The sequence below is a fragment of the Elephantulus edwardii genome, unplaced genomic scaffold, assembly GCF_000299155.1.
Source record: "Elephantulus edwardii isolate Elephantulus edwardi_28Jun2011 unplaced genomic scaffold, EleEdw1.0 scaffold00105, whole genome shotgun sequence".
NCBI classification, from domain to species: Eukaryota; Metazoa; Chordata; class Mammalia; order Macroscelidea; family Macroscelididae; genus Elephantulus; species Elephantulus edwardii.
Window position 1 is genome coordinate 939,160 of NW_006399855.1, and position 25,431 is coordinate 964,590.

Sequence of the window (25,431 nt, forward strand, 5' to 3'; positions counted from 1 at the left end):
ATGGAAAACCAAGCAATGAACTCTCCTCAAACAGCCAAACAGTCTATTATTTCAGAGGAGGTATAAATTGATATTCACCTCCCTTTCCTTTCACCATATAGTCTGAGTTTAAAAGAAATTGTAGCCTGTTTTGATAGTTTCAAGTGATCATTTATAATTCTTTTTTAACAATTTTTTTTATTAATTTTAATGAAAATTTACAGACTTTGAATTTCCATTCATTCATTGTTGCAGATCATTTATAATTCTTAGAAATATAAATTCTTTTTTCTGCCCTCTTTTTTAGGGCTCAGGAATGCTTTGCATTTAGAGAAGCTGCATCCCTCTTAATTATATGCGCTAGATAAAGTGAGACAATTGCAAAGAGGATCTGGGCTCTTGAGAGAGAAAAAATTTCACTTAATATGAAAAATTTTTCTGATGGAAAAATATATGTGAGGTTTAGGGCTTAGACATTTGATACTTAGATCATATCTTGGTTGAAAGCAGTTAATTGCAATATGATTTCCATGAGTTCTAGAACTAATATATATCTTATATGTTATTCATTTTAGCTTTTAAAACATATTTTCCCTTCCCCCCGGCCCCCCGTACTTACTTAGCCACTTTTTTTTTCTTTCCTTTGTGGTAATTTTTTTAAAATTAATATTAATGAAAGTTTACAAGAAACAGGGTGTCCAGCCATTCATTGTTGTACTTTTCTCCCTGCCCACCCCATTCCCCCCAAATCACTCTTCTCCTTGAAAAGAAAAAGAAAACTCTTTCATGGTTATGCAGTCCCTTCCCCCCAAGTTCACTCCACTATGCAGTCTTCACTCTGGACTTCTGTAATGACAAGAATACCCATTTATATGTCCCTTTTAAACAGCTCTCTTCCTCATCTGTTTCAATGTAATATGCATCATTCCTCCCCTTCTTTTCTGTCTTCTCTCAACCCTGATGTCAGTCCTGTTTTACAACAGTGGTCCTATACAATGTTTGTCCTTTTGTGACTGAGATATTTCACTCAGCATAATGAAATAAATCATTTTTTAAAAAATCTTCCTGCAGGAACCATTGTAATGGATAATTTTAAACTCTTTATCTTTGAATTCTAATTTTGGCACCTTTTTGAATTCTTTTTTAAATATTTTCATATTGTCTTTGGGCTTGGTGCTTGCAAGAAGTGAAAGATTATCTTGTACCAAAAAACTACTACTTTACATACACTGTAGTTTTCGTTTCAGTTTGTTGTAGTGCCATAGGTACGTTAGCCTTTGGGCCATCAGCTCAGTGTCAAAGCAGAACGATCTCAGGATGCCCTTCTCAGTTTAGGTGGGACACTCACATGTCATCATAGGAAATTCAGTTATTGGATATGGCTTTCTCATAGTCAACTTTCCTGTTTCCATTAAGGAAAACATTAAGACCTAAAAATCATTATTGAATATTTATATAGTGAGCCACTGCCCAGATATAGAAAGCTTTAAAGTCACCTTTTTGGTGACGTGGTTCATAGAAAGTTAATCCACTATCACATGGGAGAAAGGCACACGGTTTACAGCCTCTGAAAACCCAGTGGATAGTCAGCTGTGAGTCAGTTCCAACTCTACAGCAATGTGTGTGTGACTGCCCACATAAGAAGACAGAATATTAGGAATCTCCCATAAGACACTACTATGTCTGCCGTCTTTGCCCTTTTATGCTCCTCATTGCACCCACTCCCCACTCCCCAAGGAGTTTTCAGGCAATCATTTCCTTTCCTCTCCAGTACCACCTCAAAACCCCCAACAGAAACAGAATCATCCTTTAGGAAAACAACTTTTAATGCTTAACTCTGACCTGAATATAAATTGATCACTAATTATTGAGAAAGAAGTAAGTTTATTGGAGGATCAGATAGAGCAAATTTGGAAGACCAAAACCTTTTTAGATTATTAAACAGTTTGATTTTAAGTTTCCTAATTTATTGTTTGGTCTCTTTAGATAATTTCAGAAGGAAAATGGGTCAAACTTGAAAAAACAACCTACATGGATCCTACTGGTAAAACAAGGTAAACTGTTTCCTCTCCTCTTCTAAAATGCTGAGTATTTACATTCTTGGGGTCTCTTGTTTAATATTGGCATACATTTTGACATTTTTCTTCATTGTAAATTCTGTTAAATACTCTTAACTGTTCTTCCCACTGTTAGAATGTTTAAATCATTTATAATCTCTAGTTAAAATTAGTTTTTAAATTGATGACAGTAACTAATCAATAATCTACTTTTACATCATTCTCCAAAAGTAGCTAGTGTAGACCCAAAACACTGGGGAGCAGGCCTAATTTCATCTATTTCTGGTAAGTTGGCAGAATAATTAGCAGTACAAGTGACTTCCTTTAGTTGAATTTTTCATTTCCAAATTAGAAGAATTAAGGAGAAATATTGCTGTATTTGAGGTGCTTAAACCTTCCTCAGGTTAATGTAAATGGGATATGCTTTTCTGTAAAGCATTTCACTATGAATATATCCACACATATATAAAAACCTTAAAGACAGGGAATAAATCCCACTGAGAATATTCTAAGGACACTTTCTCTTACTTGGAATAATTTTGTGAATGAAAAATGTTCATCAAAATTTTAAATGGAAGAAAAAAATTAAAATAGCAAACAAAAAAAGGAAAATAGCCTAAAACACCTTTAAAAATAAAAATTATTTTCTTTTACAGTTTATTTATGTGGTAAAATCTGAGCAACCATCTATAAAGCAGATTATGAAAATAATCTAGCAATATAAAAAAGTACATTGAAAACAAAACTGAATGTTTTTATATTTGTATAAAATTAATAATGTGTAAGAATAGGCTGGGGAAAACTAGCAAAATTTTAATAACAGCTGTGCAAATAACCTTTTTTCTTCTATTTTCCAGATGTTCTATTTATAATCTTTTTACATAAATAATTTTCTGGAAAAGTGTATTCAATACAATGAATATGTATTAAATGAAATGTGAATGATAAAATGAGTACATAATATAAATTCATAAATTTATAAGTAGAATTTTTATGTTGATATTATTAAAAAGTAGTATAATGTCTGCATAAAGAAAATAAAAATCATGAATTCAAAAAGTACGTGGATTTACCAGCAATTTTGACAAGTTTTGATTATGCTTGCTTGCTTAAACTAGCAAAAACGTAATTAAGGCCTAATGATAGAGGACTATTTGAAACGTGTATTAAATTAATATAAGCACTATTACATTAAAACCCAAAAGACAGAACTGTGACCATCAACATATTGGAAGAAAAAACTATTGACAATGTAAAACTAAGTGTGAAATAAGTAGGGTATAATAACCAAACCCAGTACAACATTGTGGTAAGTCTCAAGCCTTAGGGAACATGGTGAGTTCATATATGCCAGTACTCAAATGTACTTGTGAAAATATAGATAGATTGGAAGGCAGCTTATTGTGGTACAGTTTGGTTCTCTCTTTTCTGTAACATTATAATATATGCTGTAACTTTTTAGTACTGGTCTATAAAGTATGCTTTGTTTTAAAACAGCTTGTCTTTTCCCTGGCTTTTCTTCCTTTCCAGTATTTTTCCATCAAGGACCATTTGTATTAGAACCATTTATAGATGTTTTCAAAATACTAATGTTTAGGTCTCAGTTAATGAAAGTCTATTCGAGTAGTATGAGAGTGGGACTCTAAAATCTCTACTGTATTACAACATTGTATTACATGTTTATATCATGTTCAACTTTAACTTTTCATATGGAGGCCTCAGAAGAGATCTTATGTAAGATACTACTATTCCATACCTCTGTATGAAGCTTTAAAGAATGACTCTCTACTTTCCAGTAGACCTTGATTTATGAATGTACAGATTTTTTTACCCCATAAGAAGATATCAAAGCATGTCTATATAGGGTAAAATACCAGCTAGAGAATCTCTTGTTCTATTGCCTTGCTCAAGGAAGAGGATATGGAATTCATTTTAGAACCATAAAAATATGTGACAACATGCCATTCTGGAGGCTGTTGAAGTCACACATTGTCACCCTTTCTGATCCTAAATAGAATGATTACAGGGCAGAGAGCAGAAGAGTGTTTCCTACAGCACAGGGGACTAAATGATGGGGTAGCTTGACTCGAATCAAAATTCTAAAACTAGAAGAGACAATCAAGGTGACTCACATTTTTAGTTTCACAAATTCTAAGTTGTGTTTCAGATAGGCTATGGCTTTGGCTGTGGTTAAGGAGGCAAGGAGAGACAAAGCTCAAAGTGCTGTCCAGATTCTTGGCGCTCTTGTGGGGCATTCTTCTTCTAGGACTTGTCATAAATAAATTTCTATTTTATTGCTTATTATTTGTGGCCTGTTCCTCCTCCTTTCTGTCTTCATAACCACTACAGTGATGCTGTTCTCTTTTTCCCACTTATTCCTAGTTTTTTGGGATAGAACCTGCGGTGCTTCTCCTGACACTCTCTTCTTCAGTCGTTAGGACTAACGTTAGGAGGCTGCTGTGAGAGTTATGCCAAAGGTGTTTTTGTCTGTTCCAGCCTGGATTGTTTACTTATCAGAATTGCTTGCCAGTTGGCTTCTTGCTACTAACAGGAATGTTGAGTTGCTCTGAGTTTCAAAGTAATATATTGTATTTTCATAGGTTCATTTTGACATGATTATCCTTTAGAATTTAGAAATATCTACAGTTTACAGAGGGATTGTTTTGTGTGTGTGGTTTTTGTTGTTTTTTTTTTTAATTTTGTTTGTCACCAGATGAAATATTGGAATTTTTTTTACAGAAATGTGACCAAGTCCAAACTTTAGGGACAAAGATTTTTGTCCTTAAGACAAATAAAAAATAAATATGAGACACCTTCCTTAACTAAAGAAGACAACGAGACAGATTCTGACTCCTTATCTCAATCCCCAGAGCCACTCAGATGACTAACTTCTTTTAGAAGTTGTTGTTCTTGTTGGGTGACATTGAGTGGAAACCAACTCATAGTTGGCACTCCAGGGGGTTTTCAGAAGCAATAATAATGCAGGAGGTCCTCCTTCATTCCTCTCTTACAACTGCCTTTTTCTATTTAAAGGATTAGAGAGTGAAGGGGAGTGTCCCATACACCATTGTTCCTTTAAACAACATGATTAACTCCAGTACCACTCTGCACAGAAGAACTGTCACAAATTTTAATAAAGAAGAAAAACTGAACTAGGTAAACCAACTGGAAACCAGTACTGAATCATGAATAAGCCATACACATAAAACCAAACACACTGCCATCCAGTTGCTTCTGATTCATGATGGCCCTCTGTCTGAGGCTAAAAATCTTAGCAGTCGAGTACCTCATCTTTCTACCTTGAAGCAGCTGATGGGTTCAGACTGTTGACATAATGGTTTGCAGCCTTGAACATAATCACCAGGGCTTTAAGCCATAGAAAGGAGCAAGAGTCTGTTATTATTTGCCTTTTTTGATGTTGTTGTTCTTTTGGGGGCCCTGTCCATCTAAGATCACACATGTGCCAAGCACTTGCCACAGTTTAATAAAGCACTTACTATATTTTAATAACTCCTCAATTGTGAACTTAAAGAGGCCTCCTTCTTTAAATTTCAAATTTCAAGTCACATGCTTTTAAAGGATAAACTAAGTAACTGTTTCAGTGATTGACATTATATTCAGTTTCTTTTGTTTTTAGAGATAGGTCTCGTATTTTCAGAGGGGACTTAATTTGCATAAACTCCTTAATAGCTTTCAAACCTAAAATCACCCACTGTCTGCTCGCCATTAGACTTAGGAACCAAGTTACTCATAGTAAATGGTTTTAAAGCTTCAACGTGGGGAGCTCTGGTGGCCTAGTGGTAAGGAGCTGCAACTACAATCCCAGAGGCACACGGTTCGAATCCACCAGATGCTCTGCCGGGGAAGGAGGGACAATCTCCTCCTGTACCAGTCAGATGTGATTGGACGGTACACTCACACAAAAATAATAAAATTTAAAAAAAAAAAAAGCTTCAACGTAAGTGATCAACACAAGCTATAGAGCGATAGGTATAGGGTAGCAGGATTTTTCTGTAAGAAAGCACGATTAGACTTTTTGTATCCTGGTCTTTTGGATCAGTAGATGAGTGCATTTGCATGCTTGCATTTGTAAAGTTCTGGCTTTGGGCAAACCTAAGAATTATCTTCTCTTTCTAGCTTAATGATTTTGTTTTTCCTTCTCTGCCCAAACAGAACTTGGGAAACTGTGAAACGCACAACCAGGAAAGGACAGTCAGCCGATGGTATGATTGCACACTTAATACACCTGTCTTTAGAAGAGAAGTTAGCAACTACTCTTATGCTAAATGTAGATCTTTTAAAAAAAAAAACACAAAACCTCAGGGGCAGAATTCTCTTCAGTTTTGGTCTTTTACTACAATTCTTTTCTGAGCAAGCCTCTGGCGGCATAGTCTGTAGGTATTTACACTGCTAACCCAAAGACGGCACCCCTCTGGCAGTTAGACTCCACCAGCTTCTCCACAGAGAAAGAGGTGCAGTCTCCTCCCATGTGATTTGCAACCGCCAGGAGTTTTGGTGGCCTAATAGTAAGAAGCTGCACTGCAATCCCAAAGGTACTCCATTCGAATCCACCAGTTGCCTCCATGGGAGAAGGATGGGCAGTGCCTCCCATGCATCATACTCCCTCTGAAAACCTCCTGGAGGTTTAGCTGTGGATCATTTCTGACTTGGTGGCACACAACAAGAACCCAGTGGAATGGCAGCTCCATGGGGGAAAGATAGGCAGTCTTCCCTCATATTATTTACAGCTTCTAACATAGCTATGAGTCAGTTCAAACTCAGAAGCAATAAAGGAGTTTTCTCTTTGCTTTGCTCACCACCACCACTGGACCAATAGGCAGGATGATGATAGATGGAGAAAAGATTGAAACTGTCAATAGATTCATCTTATTTGGATCCACAATCAGTATGCTTGGTACAACAATCAGGAGATCAGGAAACATAGTGCACTGGAAAAGACTGATTTTAGGGATCTCTCCAAATTATCGAGGGGCAATGTTATCAGTTTGAGGACTAAAGTGCATCTGATTCAGACCATAAACTTCTCAGTCACTTACTATGCATCTGAAAGCAGGACAGTGAATAAGGATGACAGAAGAAGAATTGATGCCTCTGAACTGTGGTGTTGGAAAAGAGTGCTGAATATCCCATGGACTGCCAAAAGAATTAACAGATATGTCTTAGAGAAGGTATAGCCAGAATGCTCCTTGGAAGCAAAGATGATGAAGCTTCGTCTCATATACTTTGGGCATGTTGCTTGGAGAAGGAAATCATGCTTGGAAAGGTTGAGGGACGACAAAAGAAAGGAAGACTCTCAACCAGGTGGACTGAGGTCAGTGACCACAGCAGTGGGTTTGGGTGTGTCATAGGTGATGACGATGGCATGGGATAGATTTGTTGTTCATAAGGCTGCTGTGAGTCATACTTGACTTGGCAGCACCCAAAAGCAACAACAGCATGCTTTGCTACTAAAACAAGTTGTTATGTGCCTTTTAGTCACCTACAATTCATAGCAATCTTATGTACAATAGCTCTGAACCATAGCCTATCCTGAGCCAGTTTCACTCACTCCAACACACCTATACGCATTATCCCAGTTACTGTGTCAATCCATCTCATCAGAGTCTTCCTCTCTTCTGCTGTCCCTCCACCCTTCCAAGCATGATGTCTTTCTGCAGGGACTGGTTCCTCCTGGCCATGCACCCAAAGTATGTGAGATGGAGCTTCAAAATCCTTGCCTCAAAGAAGCAGCCTGGCGTCAACCTCTTCAGGATAAACCCATTTATTCTCTTGGTGGTACATGATCTATTCAGTACTCTTCTCCAGCACCACAACTCAAAGGCATCTATTCTTCTGTCATCCTTAGTCATTGACCAGCTCTCTGATGCATAGCAAGTAATTGCAAAGACTGTGGTCTGAATCAGGCACACCTTGAAAGTATTCTTATTAAAAAAATTTTTGGCGAGCTCTGGTGGCCTAGTGGCAGGAAACTGTACTGCAATCCCAGAGGTGCGCGGTTCAAATCCACCGGATGCTCTGCTGAAGAAGGAGGAACAATCGCCTCCTGTACCAGTCAGATCCAATTTGACGGTACACACATAAAAAAGGAAAAAAAAATTTCTGGCTCCTAGTATCTAACATCAGAAGAATGATTTAAGAGTTGATAATACTGGCATTTATAAAACCAAAAACCAGTTTACTATTGTATCCGTTCCAAATCCTAGTGACCCCATGTCTTTCATAGTAGAACTACATTCCCTACGGTTTTCAGTGGCTCAGCACTTTGGAAGTAGATTGCCAGGACTTTCTTGCAGATTTCCTTGAGTGGATTCAGATTGCCAGCCTTCCAGCTGAGCATTTAACCACTCTGGGATTCCTGATTATGTGTGACCAGACATAAGTCATGATTTGAAGCTACATATTGTATCTAGTTGTGTTATGATTTCTAGAAATATTTAACTGTCCTTTTCAACAGTCTAAGTGAGAGCTTTTATTTTTTAAAAAAGTATGTAGCACAGTTTTATGCTTACCAGAACATTTCTTTTGCAAGTTGAAGAGGAAGTGGGACTGGCGAAACACTAGTCATTTATTCACTTTCCCTTCCAGGCATGAATGCTTTCACTGACAAGGCAATGCCTCTCTCAAAAAAAAAAAAAAAAATTAAAATCAATCAGTCAGTCAATCCCGAAAACCATATCTTGTGTAGGGGAATTGGGCAGAAGTTTTTTTCTTCTTGGGTATCTTTCCACTGTGCTTTATTTTCTCTTTGTAGTGAAGCAAACAAGAGTTGTTGATCTGCTGCAGCTATTAGTTTTTAGCTGATAAAAAAGTATTTAAGAAAAACCAGGTACTGCTCCTGGCTGGTGTTTTCTACCCAGGAGTTGGTTTCATTAAGTGTAAAAACTTGGAGGATAAATGTCTTTTATCCTATAAAAAAAATAAAATTCTGCTTATTATGCTATCCTAAGCTGGTATATACTACAGTGGAACTTAATTGATTTATAACTTTAAGGAAATATACTCTGTCATTGCATTTGAGCCAGAAGCATCTCATAGCTGACCCTCCAAATGGTTTTGAGAGGCTACAAGTTAAAAAAGGAGGAAATAGTCCCTCTTTCTCCCACAGAACCATTGGTGAATTCAAAATGCCAGAGAAGTACCACCTTGGGCTTAGCACTGCAACTCTCTACAAACTACACCACCAGAATAAGGCTTCATAAATGGTAGATGTATGATGAAAAGTAGTTCTATGTAGAGATTAGTGTATCAAGAGAAAATTCAAACAACATGGAAGTGTAATTTTTCTTTAATTTAGAATAGCTTCTAAAGTTAATTGCCCATATTATAGATTAATTTCCTTTCTTCTAATAGGCAATAGCAAGTATATTGTGATATAAGGCTTCTTAAACCATGATATTTTATTTAGATTAAACTAAATAAATGGCTGGTATTACTGATCCTTGATGATAGATTTTCTTGGTTGTATTTTTCTGGCTTGTAGGTGTGGCAATTATTCCAGTGCTGCAAAGAACTCTTCATTATGAATGTATTGTTCTGGTGAAACAGTTCCGTCCTCCAATGGGTGGCTATTGTATAGAATTCCCTGCAGGTGAGTAACCAGACAGAAGAAACGTCTATGGCATTGCTGGATGGGGCCAGAGCAAATTCTGGAAACTTCAGTGCTTCCAAATTTAACCCTTTTTATAAGTCCCTGTGGTTGTAAGTAAACCAAATCAATTTCTACAGACTATTCTAGGCCACTGGCAACACTAATTTATTGTTACTGTTGGGTGCTTTGAGTCAACAGTGACTCACAGTGACCCTGTAAGCAACAGATGTGAAAACTACTGTAGTGGTCATCCAAACCCAAGATGGCAAAATAAAACGTGGTACCAGAGCATTCTATCTAGACTATTATTTGAGTAATTTCTTACTTTTCCACGGTCTGTCAACTTACCAACTTTCTATTTTCTTTGTAAACTCACATCCTTATTAATCTGCTTATTTCATTTCCAGCACTTGCTTGAGTTTTGTGGACATCTTATGATACTTTAATATACATTTTCAAATCTAAATGGCAGAAACAAGCCATGTGCCAAGTCTATAATAGTTTCTAGATTCATTGCCTCCTAAATCATTCTGTGCTGCAGTCTTAAGTCTCAAAGTTGGAGAGGTAAAATTGAGGAAAAGAATTTCAGAAAGACTAAATTATAGGTAACATCTAAATTGCATTGTGGTGGGTTTTTTCCTCTTCTCATCCCTTTTGACCCTTCACGATTTATTCTGTATGTGAACCTTTCTTTAGCTTTTTATGTTAGTGGTCTTTTGTGACTGATGTAAGTCACTCAGCATAATTTGCCCTAGATACATCCATGCTGTTCAGTATTTCACAAATTATTGGCACATGATAATGTTTATTGACACATAATAATACTCCATTGTGTAAATGTGCCAGAATTTCTCTAGCCATTTGTCCTTTGACAGACCCTTAGGTTGTTTCCAACTCTTTGCTTTTGTAAATAATGTGCAGTATCAGTTTGTTCTGCAGCTCTGATTTCTTTGGGATATAAACCTCATAATGAGAGATATAAACCTCATAATGAGATTGCCAGATCAAATGGTATATCTGTTCCCAGTTTTCTAAGGAAACACCAAACTACTTTCCATAGTGGCTGCACCATTTTACGTTTATACCATCAGTGTGTGCATCATACAAATTATGGATAACATTGAGAAGAACAGAAATCCCAGAACAATTAATTGTGCTCATGAGAAGCCTATACCTAGACAAAGAAACTGTTCTCCAAATGGAACTAGGGAATACTGCATGTTTTAAAATCAGGAAATGACATGTTAGGTTTGTATCTTTATCCATGCCTATTCATTCTGTATGCTGAGCAAATAATTCGAGAAGTTGGACTATATGAAGAAAAATGTGAATCGGGATTGGAGAAAGACTAATTATACTCATTATATGGCCCAACCTTGCTTGCTGAAAGTGAAGAGGACTTGAAACACTTGCTGCAGAAGATTTAATACTGCAGCCTTCATTGTACACTGCATTTCAACATCAAGAAGACAAAAATTCTCTGGGAGACAGAAAGCCACTGGGCCAATAGGCAACATCATAATAGATGGAGAAAAGGTTGTCAAAGATTTCATCTTGCTTAAATCCACCATCAACACTCATGGTAACAGTATCAAGAAATCAAAAGACCATGGGGGAGCTCTGGTGGCCTAGTGGCAAGAAGCTGCACTGCAATCCCAGAGGAACACGGTTCGAATCCACCAGACGCTGTGCCAGAGAAGGAGGCGCAATATCCTCCTGTACCAGTCAGATCTGATTTGACAGTACACGCACACAAAATAATAAAAAAAAATAATTTAAAAAAAAAAGCTGTTTTAAAAGAAATCAAAAGACCAAAGAACAACCACCAACACACAGAAGACTGCTCATCTTTCTCCCATAGAGTCATTGGTAGTTTGGAACCACCCACAGAGGCATCATGTTTGGATTAGTGGTGGAACTCCTAAAGATTGTGTCACCAAGGCTCAAAGTAAACATGTTAGCTTAAATCTTACCATTCTTGCTTCTAAGGAGCTTTCTGATTACATTTCTTCTAAGATTGAATTGCTCACTCTTCTGGCAATCTATGGTATATTCAATATTTTTATTACCACCACATGAGCAAAAAAAAAAAACCACCACAAACCCTCTAGTGAATTCCTACTCACAGAGACCGTGTATGACAGATTAGAGAACTGCCCCATAATGTAATGTTTCCAAGACTTATAGGAGGAAACTACTCACCTGTTTCCTCATAAAACTGCTTGATATGTTTGAACTACCAAGTTTTTTGTTATCAGTTCAATGATTATCCCACTCTGCCACCAAGACACCTTAATATCTATTATGCAGGTTCATTCAAACCTTCTGACAATTGTCTGTCAGTTATAGCAGTAATAATAACAACAAAAACTTTACTTTTCCTAAAAGACTTTAAGATGTTTCTGTACATCTCTAAAATGAAATTATCAAACTCAAAAAAAAAAAAAAAGAAAGAAATCAAAAGACCAATCCCAGAGGTATGTGGTTCAAATCCACCAGATGCTCTGCTGGAGAAGGAGGAACAATCTCCTCCTACCTGTCAGATCTAGTTTGACGGTACACGTAAAAATAATACAATAAAAATTTTAAAAAAAAAAAGAAATCAAAAGACCTGTTCCAGTGGGAAAAATCTGCTGTCAAGGACCTCTCCAAAGTGCTAAAGAGTAACAGTAACAGTGCTGTTTAAAGACGTAAGGTGTGCCTGGCCCAAGCCATAGCATATTCAGTTACTTCCTATGCATCTTAAAGTTGGACAGTGAATAAGGATGAGGGGAGAAGTATTGATGCCTTTGACTTGTTGTGTTCGAGAAGAGTACTGAATATCTCATGAACCACAAAAAGAACAAGTGTATCTTGGAGGAAGTGCAACCAAGGTGCTTCTTAAGCATGGTGAAACTTCATCTCACATACATGGCATGTTGTCAAGAGAGGCCATCTTTGGAAAAGGACATCATGCTTGGAAAGGTGGAGGGTCAGAGAAAAACAGGAAGACACCCACCCCTACCTCCCAGTTAGGCACTGGCACAGAGACTGTAATGATGGACTGGAGCGTATCAGAGATGGTGTCAGGTCTGGTCAGTTGTTCATAGAGTCGCTATAAGTTGTGAACTTGATACCGTGTATGGAGTTCTAATCTCTCTACACTCTTGCCAGCATTTATTGTTTTCTGTCCTATTAAACATTTTTGCTGATGTGAGATGGTATCTCATTGTTTTTATTTTCATCCCTCTAACAATATGCTTCTGAAAACTATGAACTTTGATAAATGTCAATAGTTACAGAAAGGCTTCAGGCCTTTTGTTCATAGGATCACTATGAGTCATGCTCAACTCGACAGCAGTCAACAACAATAGCTAATGATCATGAATACTTCTTGATGTGTTTGTTGGCCATCTGAATGACTTCTTTGTTGAAGTCTCTATGTCCTTTACTAATTTTATAAATCAGTTGTTTCTATCACCAATAATATTTCCCTTGTATAAGTAATTTCCAGTAATAAGTAGCCAACAAATGCCTAACTCCTACAGATAGCAAAAACACAAAAACCTATCTTGGACATTCATAACATAAGATGACCAAGGAAATTATCTTAATTAATTTCAAATGGAATAATTTTTTACTTGCACAGTAAGATAGGAGCTTGGTGGCTTAGAGATAAGGAGTTGTGCTGTCAACCCAAAGGCACATGGTTCGAATACACCCACTCATCCATGGGAGAAAGTTGGGCAGTCTCTTCCCATGTGATATATTGCCTCTGAAAACCTACTAGAGGGTCCTCTATGAGTTGTATGTACCAATTTAATGGTACAGTAGCAAAGAGTTGGAAACAACCTAAGTGCCCATCAACAAACTAATGTATAGGGAAGCTGTGGTATAGTCACCCAATAGAATACTATGCTGCACTGAAAAGGGGTAACTCATGAAATATTATTCAAAATGGGTGACCCTGGAGGACATTATGCTGAGTGAAATATCTCAGTCACAAAAGGACAAATACTGCACAGGACCACTGTTGTAAAACGGAACTGACATCAGGGTTGAGGAAAAACTGAGAAAGAGGAGATAAATAATGCATACTTAATTGAAACAGATGAGAGAAAGAACTGTTTAAAAGGGATATATGATCAAGTATTATTGTCATGACAGGAGTCCAGAATGAAGGCTGCACAGTGGAGTAGAGGGATTGTATTACAATGAAAGAATTTTTCTTCTACTTTTCAAAGAGAAGAGCGAATTGGGGAGGAGGAGAGGGTGGGCAGGGAGAAAAGTACAATGCTGAATGATTAGAAACCCTAAGTCTCTGTAAACTTCCATTAAAATTTATTTTAAAAAAAAAACACCCAACAACATCAAAAAAGAAATATGCTGTCCATTCCCTTTAAAAATGTTTGTGTTATATTTCTATTTTTTGAGTTTAAAGGTTTTTTGTTTTCCATCTGTTTGAAAGTTTTACATTTTCAGATGTTAGGTATAGTACTTGAAGTTTTCACTAGAAGCTTACTTTCGAGTTTTGGAGGCTTTATTCAAACTGCTTTTAAATAAGTGGCTTATTGTCAGTGTTCTTACCCCTTTACCCCCAAAATTAGTGGGATATTTTTGTTCTTGTTGTTGTTTCTTTCCATCTTATCTATATATAAAATGTTTAGACTCCTTCCCTCCTTATCCCATGTATTGCCCTACTACTCATAAAACTATATGTTTTGGCACCAAAAGCAATGACAAATAACTAAGTGTAATGAAAAATTAGAGCAAAGAGTCATTCAGCTTCAGTCTTTACATACCATGAATAAAACATCATATGGAGAAGTTTACATGGTGATTGTTCACCTGCAGTACTATGGACTTTTAACATTATGTCCCCCTTTCAGTGAAACAGAGCAAAAATAATCATCTACCATTACTGTTATTTGCTGATTTTGGTTTTTTGTCTTTTGGGTGTTTTGTTTTTTTTTATGGTAATAATCTATCCTTTTGACACTATTGCAACCAAATTGACTTTACCATCTTGGCTTTAGTAGGTATAGAAGATAATGGATAACCATCTTTATTGCTGTAATGTGTTAAGCATTATATGCTAGTATAATCTCATTTCATTGTTTTAGGTGGAAAGTATTCTTTGGGTTTCCATTTTGAATGTGTTTGGACTAAACATAAAATAAACTACTGATGTCAGCAGCAAAAAAAAAATGTTTGTGTTGAGATGTTCAAGAAAATAAACTGTTTTAATATGAAGAACATCAGATAACTATCTTAATCTTCCTGGAGTGTTATTCTCCACTGCCATCTCCACACCCACATCTGGTCATAGTTCCAAGCCTCAAAGGCCACTTTGCACCATCCTCTCATTCACTAGCACAGCTCAGCAGTAGCTGATAGAATGAGGAGTTTGAAGAATATTATACTTTTCCATCCCTTCTGACAGATGATTTGGACTTTTAGGTCTCATAGATGATAATGAAAGCCCAGAAGCAGCTGCTCTTCGGGAGCTTGAAGAGGAAACTGGTTACAAAGGTGATGTTGCTGAAAGCTCGCCAGGTGTGTATTGCTTCCCACTTGTGCTCTTGGTCTAAGCTCTTGAAAATTAACACAGCAGTAGATTCTTACAGGTATAAATAATATATCAGAATTGGTTGCCACCTGGAAATGAACTTCCTTTTGAAAATATGTTGAGTTGGAACGACCAAAAGTTGGAGTCAATTGAAATTGCCTTTAGAATTTCCTACATCTTAAGCTTTTATTATTTACTAATCTTTCATCCACATGCCAAATTCCTTCCTAAAAGACTAGGGGTTTTGTAGAAGTGGTGAAAGGATTTTACAACTTGTACCATGTAACCCCTGAGTTGCCAAAATTAAGAACCTTAGAAAAATAAGAGTATTTAAACTCTACAACTCTGCAAGCTATTCTATACTGAATAATTCTTCTACATAAACTCTGCATGCTAATTATGTGACCAGTCTTCTTCCTATTTTATGTAAGGAGTGAAACAAATGACGTAAGATTGTTACTTCTTTTCCATAGCTGTATGTATGGATCCAGGTTTGTCCAACTGTACTGCACATATTGTGACAGTAACAATTAATGGAGATGATCCTGAAAATGTAAGACCCAAACCAAAACCTGGTAAGTATGTACTGGTGATGTTTAAAGTCATGTTTGCCGGGATTGAATTGCATTAAATATTTTTAATTTTTTTAATTAATTTTAATGAAAGTTTACAGAGGTTTAGGGTTAGGATTTCCAGTTACACATTGTTACACTTTTTTCCCTACCCAACCCCCCCAATTCTTTAACATTTTTTATTTATTAGTAGACATTTCTTCAATATTGTTGGCTATTAATCTCATGCATTTTAGCATTTTCTTTTATATTTCATTATGTGTTTTTATATAACATGCTAAATTACATTTGCCAAGTTTCTTTATGGAGTTTACTGTAGGCCTAAATAGAAAATGATAAGAAAATTCCAAAATCACCCTAATGAAGACCTGGATCTAAGAATGTTATCAATAAGTACATGATAAGGGGCACCCGCTTACTTCTTTACTGAGACAGTATATAGAGACACTGTTAGGAAATTCTTTGCATTTCTTGGAAAGTATGAATAAAAGCTGTAATATTTGTTTCTTGAAAAATTATAATAAATGCTGTATCTGGATCAAAAATATTTCAGTTCCGTATCATGTCTGTCACCTCCTTAAAGAAGGATACTTCTTACCTACGTTCCACTCTCAGTCATTTTAGGATGAAAATTCTGTCATTTCTGATCCTCCTAAATTGTTTCTTCATACATTTCAAATTTATCACACTGCATCTCATTGTAAATGGTGATTTTTTTTAAATTACAAATACGTGTACTACAGGATAAGATATAGTTATATTCCAGGGTATTTTTTATCTTTTTGTTTTGCTGATGTTTTTTGTGTCTTCACCTGTTAACCATAGTTCCAGGTTACTGTTAAATTCTGATACTTTTTATATGTTTTGCATAAAAATACATCATTGTCTTCCCACTGGCTAAAATGTTGTTCTTGTTTCTTTTCAGGAGATGGAGGTATGCTATTCAACTCCCAGACCACATAGCGCTTATGGTACTAGATCTTTTGGGTGGTTTTAGTAGACTCTCTTCCTTGACACTGTTTTTACTTACATTCTGTTTGTTTAGAATTTGTGGAAGTAATTTCCTTACCAAAGAATGACCTGCTGAAGAGACTTGATGGTAAGCATTCTTCACATTGTCAATTAATGTTCTCTACCCAGGAAAGGTGGTATTAAATAGACCTCCTTTTAAAAAATCTCTTCATTCCCATTTTAGTCAAATACCTAGAAATTACTGTAATATTACAGTTGACCGATACTTCTCTTCCTCTCTGGATGTTGGTGGCATTTAAAGCATAAATTAAAAGCAAAGCATTCTACTCAGAAAGGGCACTTTTCTTTTTCTTCCTTTCCTATAGAATGGTCAAGAATACAGGGCTGCTAACTAGCCAGAATTACTCTAATGTTTTACAAAGATATTAAGTTGATGTTTCTTAGCTTTTCCTCAAATATGTCCTGTGTTATGTGACTATTTGTGAAAGCTTTATAGGGTATTGGTTCAAGGATAATAGTAACACTCTTCATTCAGTAAATATTTGTAGTATCTGTTGTCTAATAAAGGAGCCTTGATGGCATACTACTCTCCACGTTGGGAAACGTCAAAAGGTTGACAGTTTGAATCTCTCAGCCTGTGTGGGAAGAAGATAGGCAGTCTGCTCCCACAAAGATATTCAGCCTCAATAATACATTGAAGGGTCACCATGAGTCAGAATTTACTTGACAGTAGTGGGCTTGAAGGGTTTTTTAGTTTATTATATAGCAAGCATGATAAGCTGAAATAATACATGATCATATATATAATTCCTGACCAGTCCATATCATGTTGTTGTTGTTAAGTGCCATTAAGTAGCCTTCTTATGAACAAGTAAAAACGCTGCTCTGTCCTGCCCATTCTCACTGTCTCCACCATACTCAAGACCGTTGTTACTGTATTAACCCATCTTATTGAGAGTCTTCCTCTTTTTTATGACCCTCCTCCTTTGCCAGCATGATGTCTGTTTCCAAGTACAGGTCCCTCCTGACACTATGCCCAAAGTGTGTGAGACGGAGTTTCACTATTCTTGCCTCAGTTGCCCCATGGGTGCATGGGTGCACTTTATCCAGCAAAACAGTTCAAAGGCATTAGTAATATCTGTCATTCTTACTCACAGGCCAACTTTCAGATGCATAAGAAGCAACTGAAAATACCACCACTTGGTTTGAGCACACCTTCGTTTTTAAATTGACATCCTTGCTCTTTAGGCCTTTAGAGAGTTTTATAACAGCAGATTTTCCCAGCATAACACATCTTGATTTCTTAACTGCTACTACCTGGAGTGTTGTGGTTCTAAGTTAATAATAATAACAACAATAATAATAATTACTATTATTATTGTTGTTGTTGTTGTTATTAAAAAATAATAGTAATTAACAACTTCAATCTTTCCTCCATTGATCATGATATAGCCTTTTGGTCTACTGGTGTTTTTTTTTTTTGGTTTGTTTTTTTTTATTTTTGGTGTGTGCGGTCGAATTGAATTCAACTGGCACAGGAGGAGATTGCCCCTCCTCCTACAGCAGAGCTTCTAGTGGATTAGAACCATGAGCCTTTGGGATTGCAGTGCAGCTTCTTGTCACTAGGCCACCAGAGCTCCCCAAGGGTTTTTGTTTTCTTGATGTCGAGAGGTAATCCATATTGAAGGCCTTTGATCTTCTTCAATAAATGGTTTAAGTGTTCACTTTCTTCCAAGCAAGGATGTGTCATTTGCAAATTTCAGGTTGTTAATAATGTTCCTCCAATCCTGATGCCACATTCTTCATCCCATCCCATTACAGGGCTTTTGTAAAGCAGGAAGACTAAGTGGACAGACATCCTTTAATTGTAAAGCATCATACATTAACAAATACTATACGAAATCCTAAAGAACAATGGTGTCAACCTAGAGACTAAGGTGTGCCTGATTCAGGCCATGGTTTTTATAATTACTTACTATGCATCAGAGAGCTGGATAATGACCAGTGATAACAGAAGAATTTGAGCTGTGGTGCTGGAGAAGAATGTATGATGAGCTGCCAAGAGAACAAATGGATCAATCCTGGAGAGGGTGAAACCAGGCTGCTCCTTCAGGGCAGGGACTTTCAATTTCCGTCTTTCATACTTTGGGCATATGGCCTAGAGAGAGACAATCCCTAGAGAAGGAGCTCATACTTGGAAAGGTGAAGGGACAGTGCAGGAAAGGAAGACTGGGGTAATAGGTGTGTTGGAGACAGTGGTACTAGCTTAGGATAGGGCTGGGCTCGGAGCTGTTATTCATAGGGTCACTATGAGTCACAGGCAACTCAGAGGTACACAACAGCATACTACACAGGTATGGCATGGTCTTTTCAAGTTTGTGCTGTCTTGAGTTTATCTCCACTCATAAAAGATCATTTTCATAACTATGATATTTGACTGGTTGTATTTTTAAAAGGATATACAGTTTTTCCACTCAAGCCAAAACCAAACACACTGCCATGTAATCAATTCTAACCCTTAGTGGTAATCTTAAAAGGAGGAGACTCCATCATTGTCTCTTAGAGCATCTGATGGCTTTGAACTGCCAGAGAGGTTTGACCTTTAGGTTAGCAGCACAACATGATACAGACTGTGCCACCAGAACTCCTCCTTCCCCCTTTCCACTACTCTTCAGCATAATTTTTTTTTTTTTTTACATTAAGTGAGTGCAGTCTCTTCTTTTGTACCAGTCACTTAGTTTCACTTCATAACTATATCACTTTATTTTTAAATGCCTTTGTTAAAGCAAGCCATCATTATCTTACACAAGATATCACACCTTTGATTCTGGCAGGCCTCAAGGGGTTTGCAGCTCAGTTTACTAACTGGTTGGTTTTTAGCTTTGCTAAAGCTTTATCATCAAATAAAATAATGATCAATAGTTCCTGCCTTTGATGATGTGTAAGTAAAAGGACATGACATAAAATATACAAAGCTCTTGGAACATAAGAGCTTTTAAATGTTCTATGCCACGTGTATTATTTTTTAGTATTAGAACAGTGCCTTTTAAAAATTCCCTTTTTTTTATCCCTTCCACCTAACATCACTTCCTTTCTGGTTCTGAGAAGGAGAAAATATAGGAAGCAAAGTGGAGGTTGAAAAGATATAAAGAGGGAGGATAAAAGTACCCATAGCCTCAATTATACTAGACTCACAATAATCAAATAATTTATTCACCAAGTAACATTTCAGCAATTGTGAGGAAAGTACATCCACTCACTTACTTAAGACATGTTTATGTTCCAAAGACTACATAATTATGTGATAATCATAATTATAAAAATTATTATTAGTATAAAAATTATGTTAGTATAAAAATTGAAAATTATCACATCAGGTCACAAAATGAACAATGACTACTACACAACTGCCAATTTAGATCATAAACTTGCTGTAACCCTCACAGCCAGTTCTACTCTGACCTCAGGCTTTAGAATGTTACTTCCAGACCTGTTATCGGCGTAATCAGACAGCTTTTATTAGCATCATGGAAGTGTCAAATATGACTACTGATAAATGAAGAGTGACTCTGCTAGAAGAAATGGCATTGAGCACCTGTCAAATATCTGTCATACACATGAGAACCACCTGATAACTGCCTTCTAGGATCAAAATGTCTCAGCTTATTCCTGAACAAGTAGCTTGAATACTGTGGAGTCTGACCTAGTCCATCTAAGTAGTAAGATTAAGACCTCCTTCATAATAGTATCATTCCAGTCCTATTATGTACAGACTTGTGGCTCCCAGTGAAAAAGACAGCTGAATCTCCAAGTAAAGTAATATATAAAGATCATTTTAGAGTAGCAGAGCCCAAGAGTGAACTATATAAATGTGTCACAGTTGGATCTGTAACATTTTGCTGTTTTAAGAAGTAAAATCACTGTCTCGGATTTAGAGAGGGACATCATGCTTGGTAGGGTGGAGGTTACAGCGCAGGAGGGGAAAGCCCTCTAAGAGGTGGATTGATGCAGTGACTAGGGTAATCAGGATCAGTGTATCGGAGACAGTGTGATTGGCACAGGACACAGCAGAGTTTAGGGCTGTTGTACATAGGGTCATTATGAGTCTCAAGCAACTCCACAGCACATAACAACAACAACAACAGTGCTGGAATAGAAATCTCACTCTGCCACCAAATTAAGATCCTTGAAGACAGAATATGCACTGTAACTGATGTTATTACCAGCATCAAGCATAGGAACTTTGTTCTGTAAATAGTAATTGACTTATGTGTTATTTGTTGCTTATTAATTACATTCCCTAACTTGTATTCTTTCCTTCCTTTAGCTCTGGTAGCTGAAGAACATCTTACAGTGGATGCCAGAGTCTATTCATATGCTTTGGCCCTGAAACATGCAAACACTAAGCCATTTGAAGTGCCCTTCCTGAAATTTTAAGGCCAAAAAGGACAATAGACATGTTGGTTTGGTGGTGTGTGGGGTTTTTTGGTGTGTTTTTTTTTTAAAAGATCACCTAGCCTTCACTCATACTGGGCATTCCAACATAATTTAATACATATTTGAAATTAGTATTTTCACAAAATCAAAGCAACACAGAATGCATGTAATTATATAAAATAATTGCACGAAGGCTATAACTTTCATTTGAATTTGTTAAAGCTCTAAAATTAGTAAGAAGGAACAATAAATGTAGATATATTTTCTCCAAATTAAAAAAGAAAACTCAACTGTTAACTCTCTTAATGTAGCCTAGCGACAAGAATGTTTTCGTAGGAAACTAGACATGAGTTTCAAATGAGGTCAACTAATCTGAAACCCAGCCCATATTAAATTTTCTGAGAAATAACTAAGAAGATAACTATTTACTCCATTAGTGTTGTTTGGGGTTTTTTTTTGGTTTTTTTTTTTTGTTTTTTTCAAAAGACTACACTTTCCAGGCTTCTCTTAAGTATTTTGGTTTTGTACAATTCAACTGGATAGGAGAACATTAAACAAAATCAATAAAGAGAATATTTTTGATAAGCAAATCATTGCATTTAGTATTATTACTTACTTAACAAAAGATATCCATCCCTCCAGCATGTACACACTCACTCTATTTAGAATCTGATTTCCTATCCCTGCCTCAGAAGCATTGAGAAGAATGGGAATCCCAGAACACTTAATTATGCTCATGTGAAATCTATACCTAGACCAAGAAGTTGTCCGACAGAGCAAGACCATGGTGTGAAATTTAAAAAAAGTTTGTGTGTGTGTGTGCGTGTGAGAGAGAGAGAGAGACAGGGCTGTATCCTTTCTGTGTAACTATTCAATCTGTATGCAAATAATTCAAGAAGCTGGACTATATCCTGATGAGTGTGGCATCAGGATAAGAAGATGCATTGGCCACCTGTGTTATATAGATGACATTGCTTGCCGAAAGTGAGGACATGAAAAGCAAAGATCACAGCCTTCAGTATGAGTGACATCTCAACACCAAGACAACAAAATTCCCTCACCACTGGGCCAGTATCATCCTCTTAGATGGAGAGAAATGTTCAATGATTTCATCTTTCTTGGATCAACTCTCAGTACCCCTAGCACCACATTCAGAAAATCAATACAAAAGATGCATTGCCACAGATCTTGGCAAAGTGCTAAAGAGCAGTGATAATAGTTTAAGGGCTAAGGTGCACCTGATCCAAACCATGATCTTTTCAGGATCTTTCCATGCATCTAAAGTTAGGCAGTGAGTAAGGATGACAAAAGAATCAGTACCTTTGAGTTGTGTTGGAGAAGAGAATTGATTATCCCATGGACTGCCAAAGAACAAACAAATGTCATGGAAAAGGCATAGCCAGGGTGCTCCTTGGAAGTAAGGATGGTGAAACTTGGGTATGTTGTTAGGGAACACAAATCTTCGAAAAAGGACATCATGCTTCGAAAAGAAGAATCAGACAAGGTAAAGACCCTCAAGGAAACAGATGTGGTGACTGTAGCAGTGGACTCATTTTGTGTTGGCATGACGATGGTACATGATAGGCAAATGTTCAGACCACTTGGTCATAGGGTCACTGAGTTACAACTTGACAGCAGCACTTAACCACCTCAAAAGGTAGTTGACAAGTGGCTTCCTTCAATATACAATGTCCTTCCCAGTCTTTCCCCTGACAGGCTACCTACCGTTCCTTGGATATCCTCCTCCAGGTCAAGAAGAGTCATTTCCCCCTCCAGCTTAGTATTCTTAGCCTAATGGCTTTCTTCCAATGGGAGGAGGTGCCAACCCACCTGGTCCAAGTGGTGCTACCCAGGCACTGGAGGCTTCTCAACTCCTGGAGGTTATCCTGATGCTCCACAACCAGAGGGAGCCCATCCTACCCTGGAGGCCACGGATTTGGAGCCCCACCAAGTGGAGCCTTTTCTGGCTATACACAGCTACCATCATGGGTTCCAATGCCAGGTGGGTTTCCTGGTGGACAAGTTCCTTTCCCCAATCATCCTGCAGTGATAACTGGCCATTCAGGGAACACTGTAACCTGCATCCAACTTTGATGTTATGAAAGATTAAATTGTCTTAAAAGCGATGAAGGGTTTTGGACAGAAGAGCAGGCAATATTGAATATAGTGCCCAACCATTCCAATGATCAAAGGCAAAAAATTAAAGCTGCTTTTAAGACCCTGTATGGCAGGGATTTAATCAAAGATCTCAAGTCAAAGTTAAGTGGTAATGTGGAAAAAGTCATCCTTGCCATGTTCATGATGCCTGGAGTTTACAGAACGCAATGAAGGAAGCAGAAATGAATATTGAGATTTTATGCACAAAACCAATCAGGAAATCCAAGAGGAAATGTCAGATGTTCTGAATCAGACTTTGGATTACACCTTGAAAAAGACATTAGATCAGATTCATGAGTGCATTAAGAATGCACTCTACATGTATCTATGCCAGGGAAATCATGATGAGAACTGAATGTGAACCATCAAACAGCTCAGGAATGATCAGCACCTCTATCAAGCTGGTGAGGGAAGACTAAGAACAGAGAGATCTTGCTTTAACATATTCTTGCCACAAGAAGCTTTTCTCTGCTGAGACTGGCTGTTGTTATGTACCATCAAGTCTCCTGCAACTCATAGCAACCCTATGTACAACAGCCCTAAACCCTGCCCTATACTGTGCCAATCTGTTTGCCACACCAATCTCCACTACCCCAGTCCCTGAAACAATCCATCTCATCAAGGGTCTTCCTCTCCTGCGCTGTCCCTTCACCCTCCCAATCATGAGGTCCCTCTCCTAGGACTGGTCCCTCCTTGCAACATGTCCAATGTATGTCAGACAAAGCTTCAGAATCCTTGCCTCCAAGGAGCATTTCAGAACACCATCTCCAGGACAAATCTCTTCATTTTCTTAGCACTCCATGATATATTCCATACTCTTCTCCAACACCACAGCTCAAAGGCATCAGTTCACCTTCTGTCGTCCCTAATCATTGTCCAGCTCTCTAAGGCATAGCAAGTGATTGCAAAGATCATGGCCTATATCAGGTGCACCTTAGCCTCCAGACTGACATTGTTGCTCTGCAGTACTGTATAGAGGTCCCTAACCACAGACTTTCCCATCGCAATACATCTTTTAAATTTCCTGGCTGCTGGTGTCAGGATTGTGGAGCCAAGCAAACTAAAGCTGTGAACAATCTCAATCTCTTCATAATTCATCATGATGCTGCCAGTCGGCCCAGTGGTGAGGATCTTTGTTTTCTTGATACTGAGCCTCAATCCATACTGAAGGCTGCTGTCCCTGACCTTCCACAGCTAGTACTTCAGGTCCTCCTGTTTTCAGCAAGCAGGGTTGTGTCATTTGCATAACGCAGATTGTTGGTGAGTCTTCCTCCAATCCTGATGCCACATTTCTATTCAGAGTCCAGACACCCAGATAATCTGTTCTGCATATAGATTGAAAAGGTATGTGGATAGGACACATCTCTGGTGTACACCCTTCCCAATTTTGAACCATGCAGTGTTTCCTTGCTCTGTTCTGACAACTGCTTCCTGGTCGAGGTATAGGTTCCTCATTAGCATGACCAAGTGTTCTGGGATTCCCATTCTTCTCAGAGTCAGCCACAGTTTGTTGTGATCCATACAGTCAAACGCCTTTGCATAATCAATGAAACACAGACGTTCTTCTGGTACTCCGTTTTCAAACATTAGCTAAAATATCCCTAGCACTATGACCCCTTGTAAACCCAGCATACACTTCTGGCAGTTCTCTGTGCTAGTCCAGTTGTTTTTGGACAATCTTCAGCAGAATCTTGCTTGTATGTGATATTAATCATATTAATTTCCACACTCTTGGATCACCTTTCTGGGGAAAGGGAACAAATAGAGATCTCTTCTAGTCAGTTGGCCAAGTGGTTTTCCAGATTGTCATGCTCAGTGTTAACTGAGAGTTCTCCAGAAATGTTGCGAGTGGTCTGAAAGTTTTCTTGCAGTGTTTCCTGAACTGTTCTGCCTTCTTTACTAAGAGGCTTTACTGGAATGGACAACTCTACCTTGGTCAGGATTGTGGTTACTCGACGTGAGAATGACCTTGTATAAATAAAACAGGTGTTCAATCAGATGTATCAGAAGATCCTGAGCACAGTGGCTGCAAGTGACCCCAGTGGAGCACACCAAAAGCTGCTGCTGGCCATTGTGGGCCAGGAGGAGAGAACTGTTTAA

At 37.6% G+C, this 25,431-nt stretch overlaps 1 protein-coding gene and 1 pseudogene across 1 annotated transcript; both read left to right on the plus strand.

Annotated features, from left to right (window-relative positions):
• Window positions 1-21,196, plus strand: NUDT5 (nudix (nucleoside diphosphate linked moiety X)-type motif 5). The gene is made up of 9 exons (XM_006891838.1): window positions 1-60; window positions 1,966-2,033; window positions 6,210-6,259; window positions 9,538-9,645; window positions 15,085-15,180; window positions 15,667-15,768; window positions 16,691-16,699; window positions 16,811-16,864; window positions 21,065-21,196. Exons 1-9 carry the CDS (start codon window positions 1-3, stop codon window positions 21,172-21,174), a joined length of 657 nt encoding a protein of 218 aa, XP_006891900.1. The 3' UTR covers window positions 21,175-21,196.
• Window positions 21,197-22,862: 1,666 nt separating this feature from the next.
• Window positions 22,863-25,431, plus strand: LOC102866767 (annotated as a pseudogene).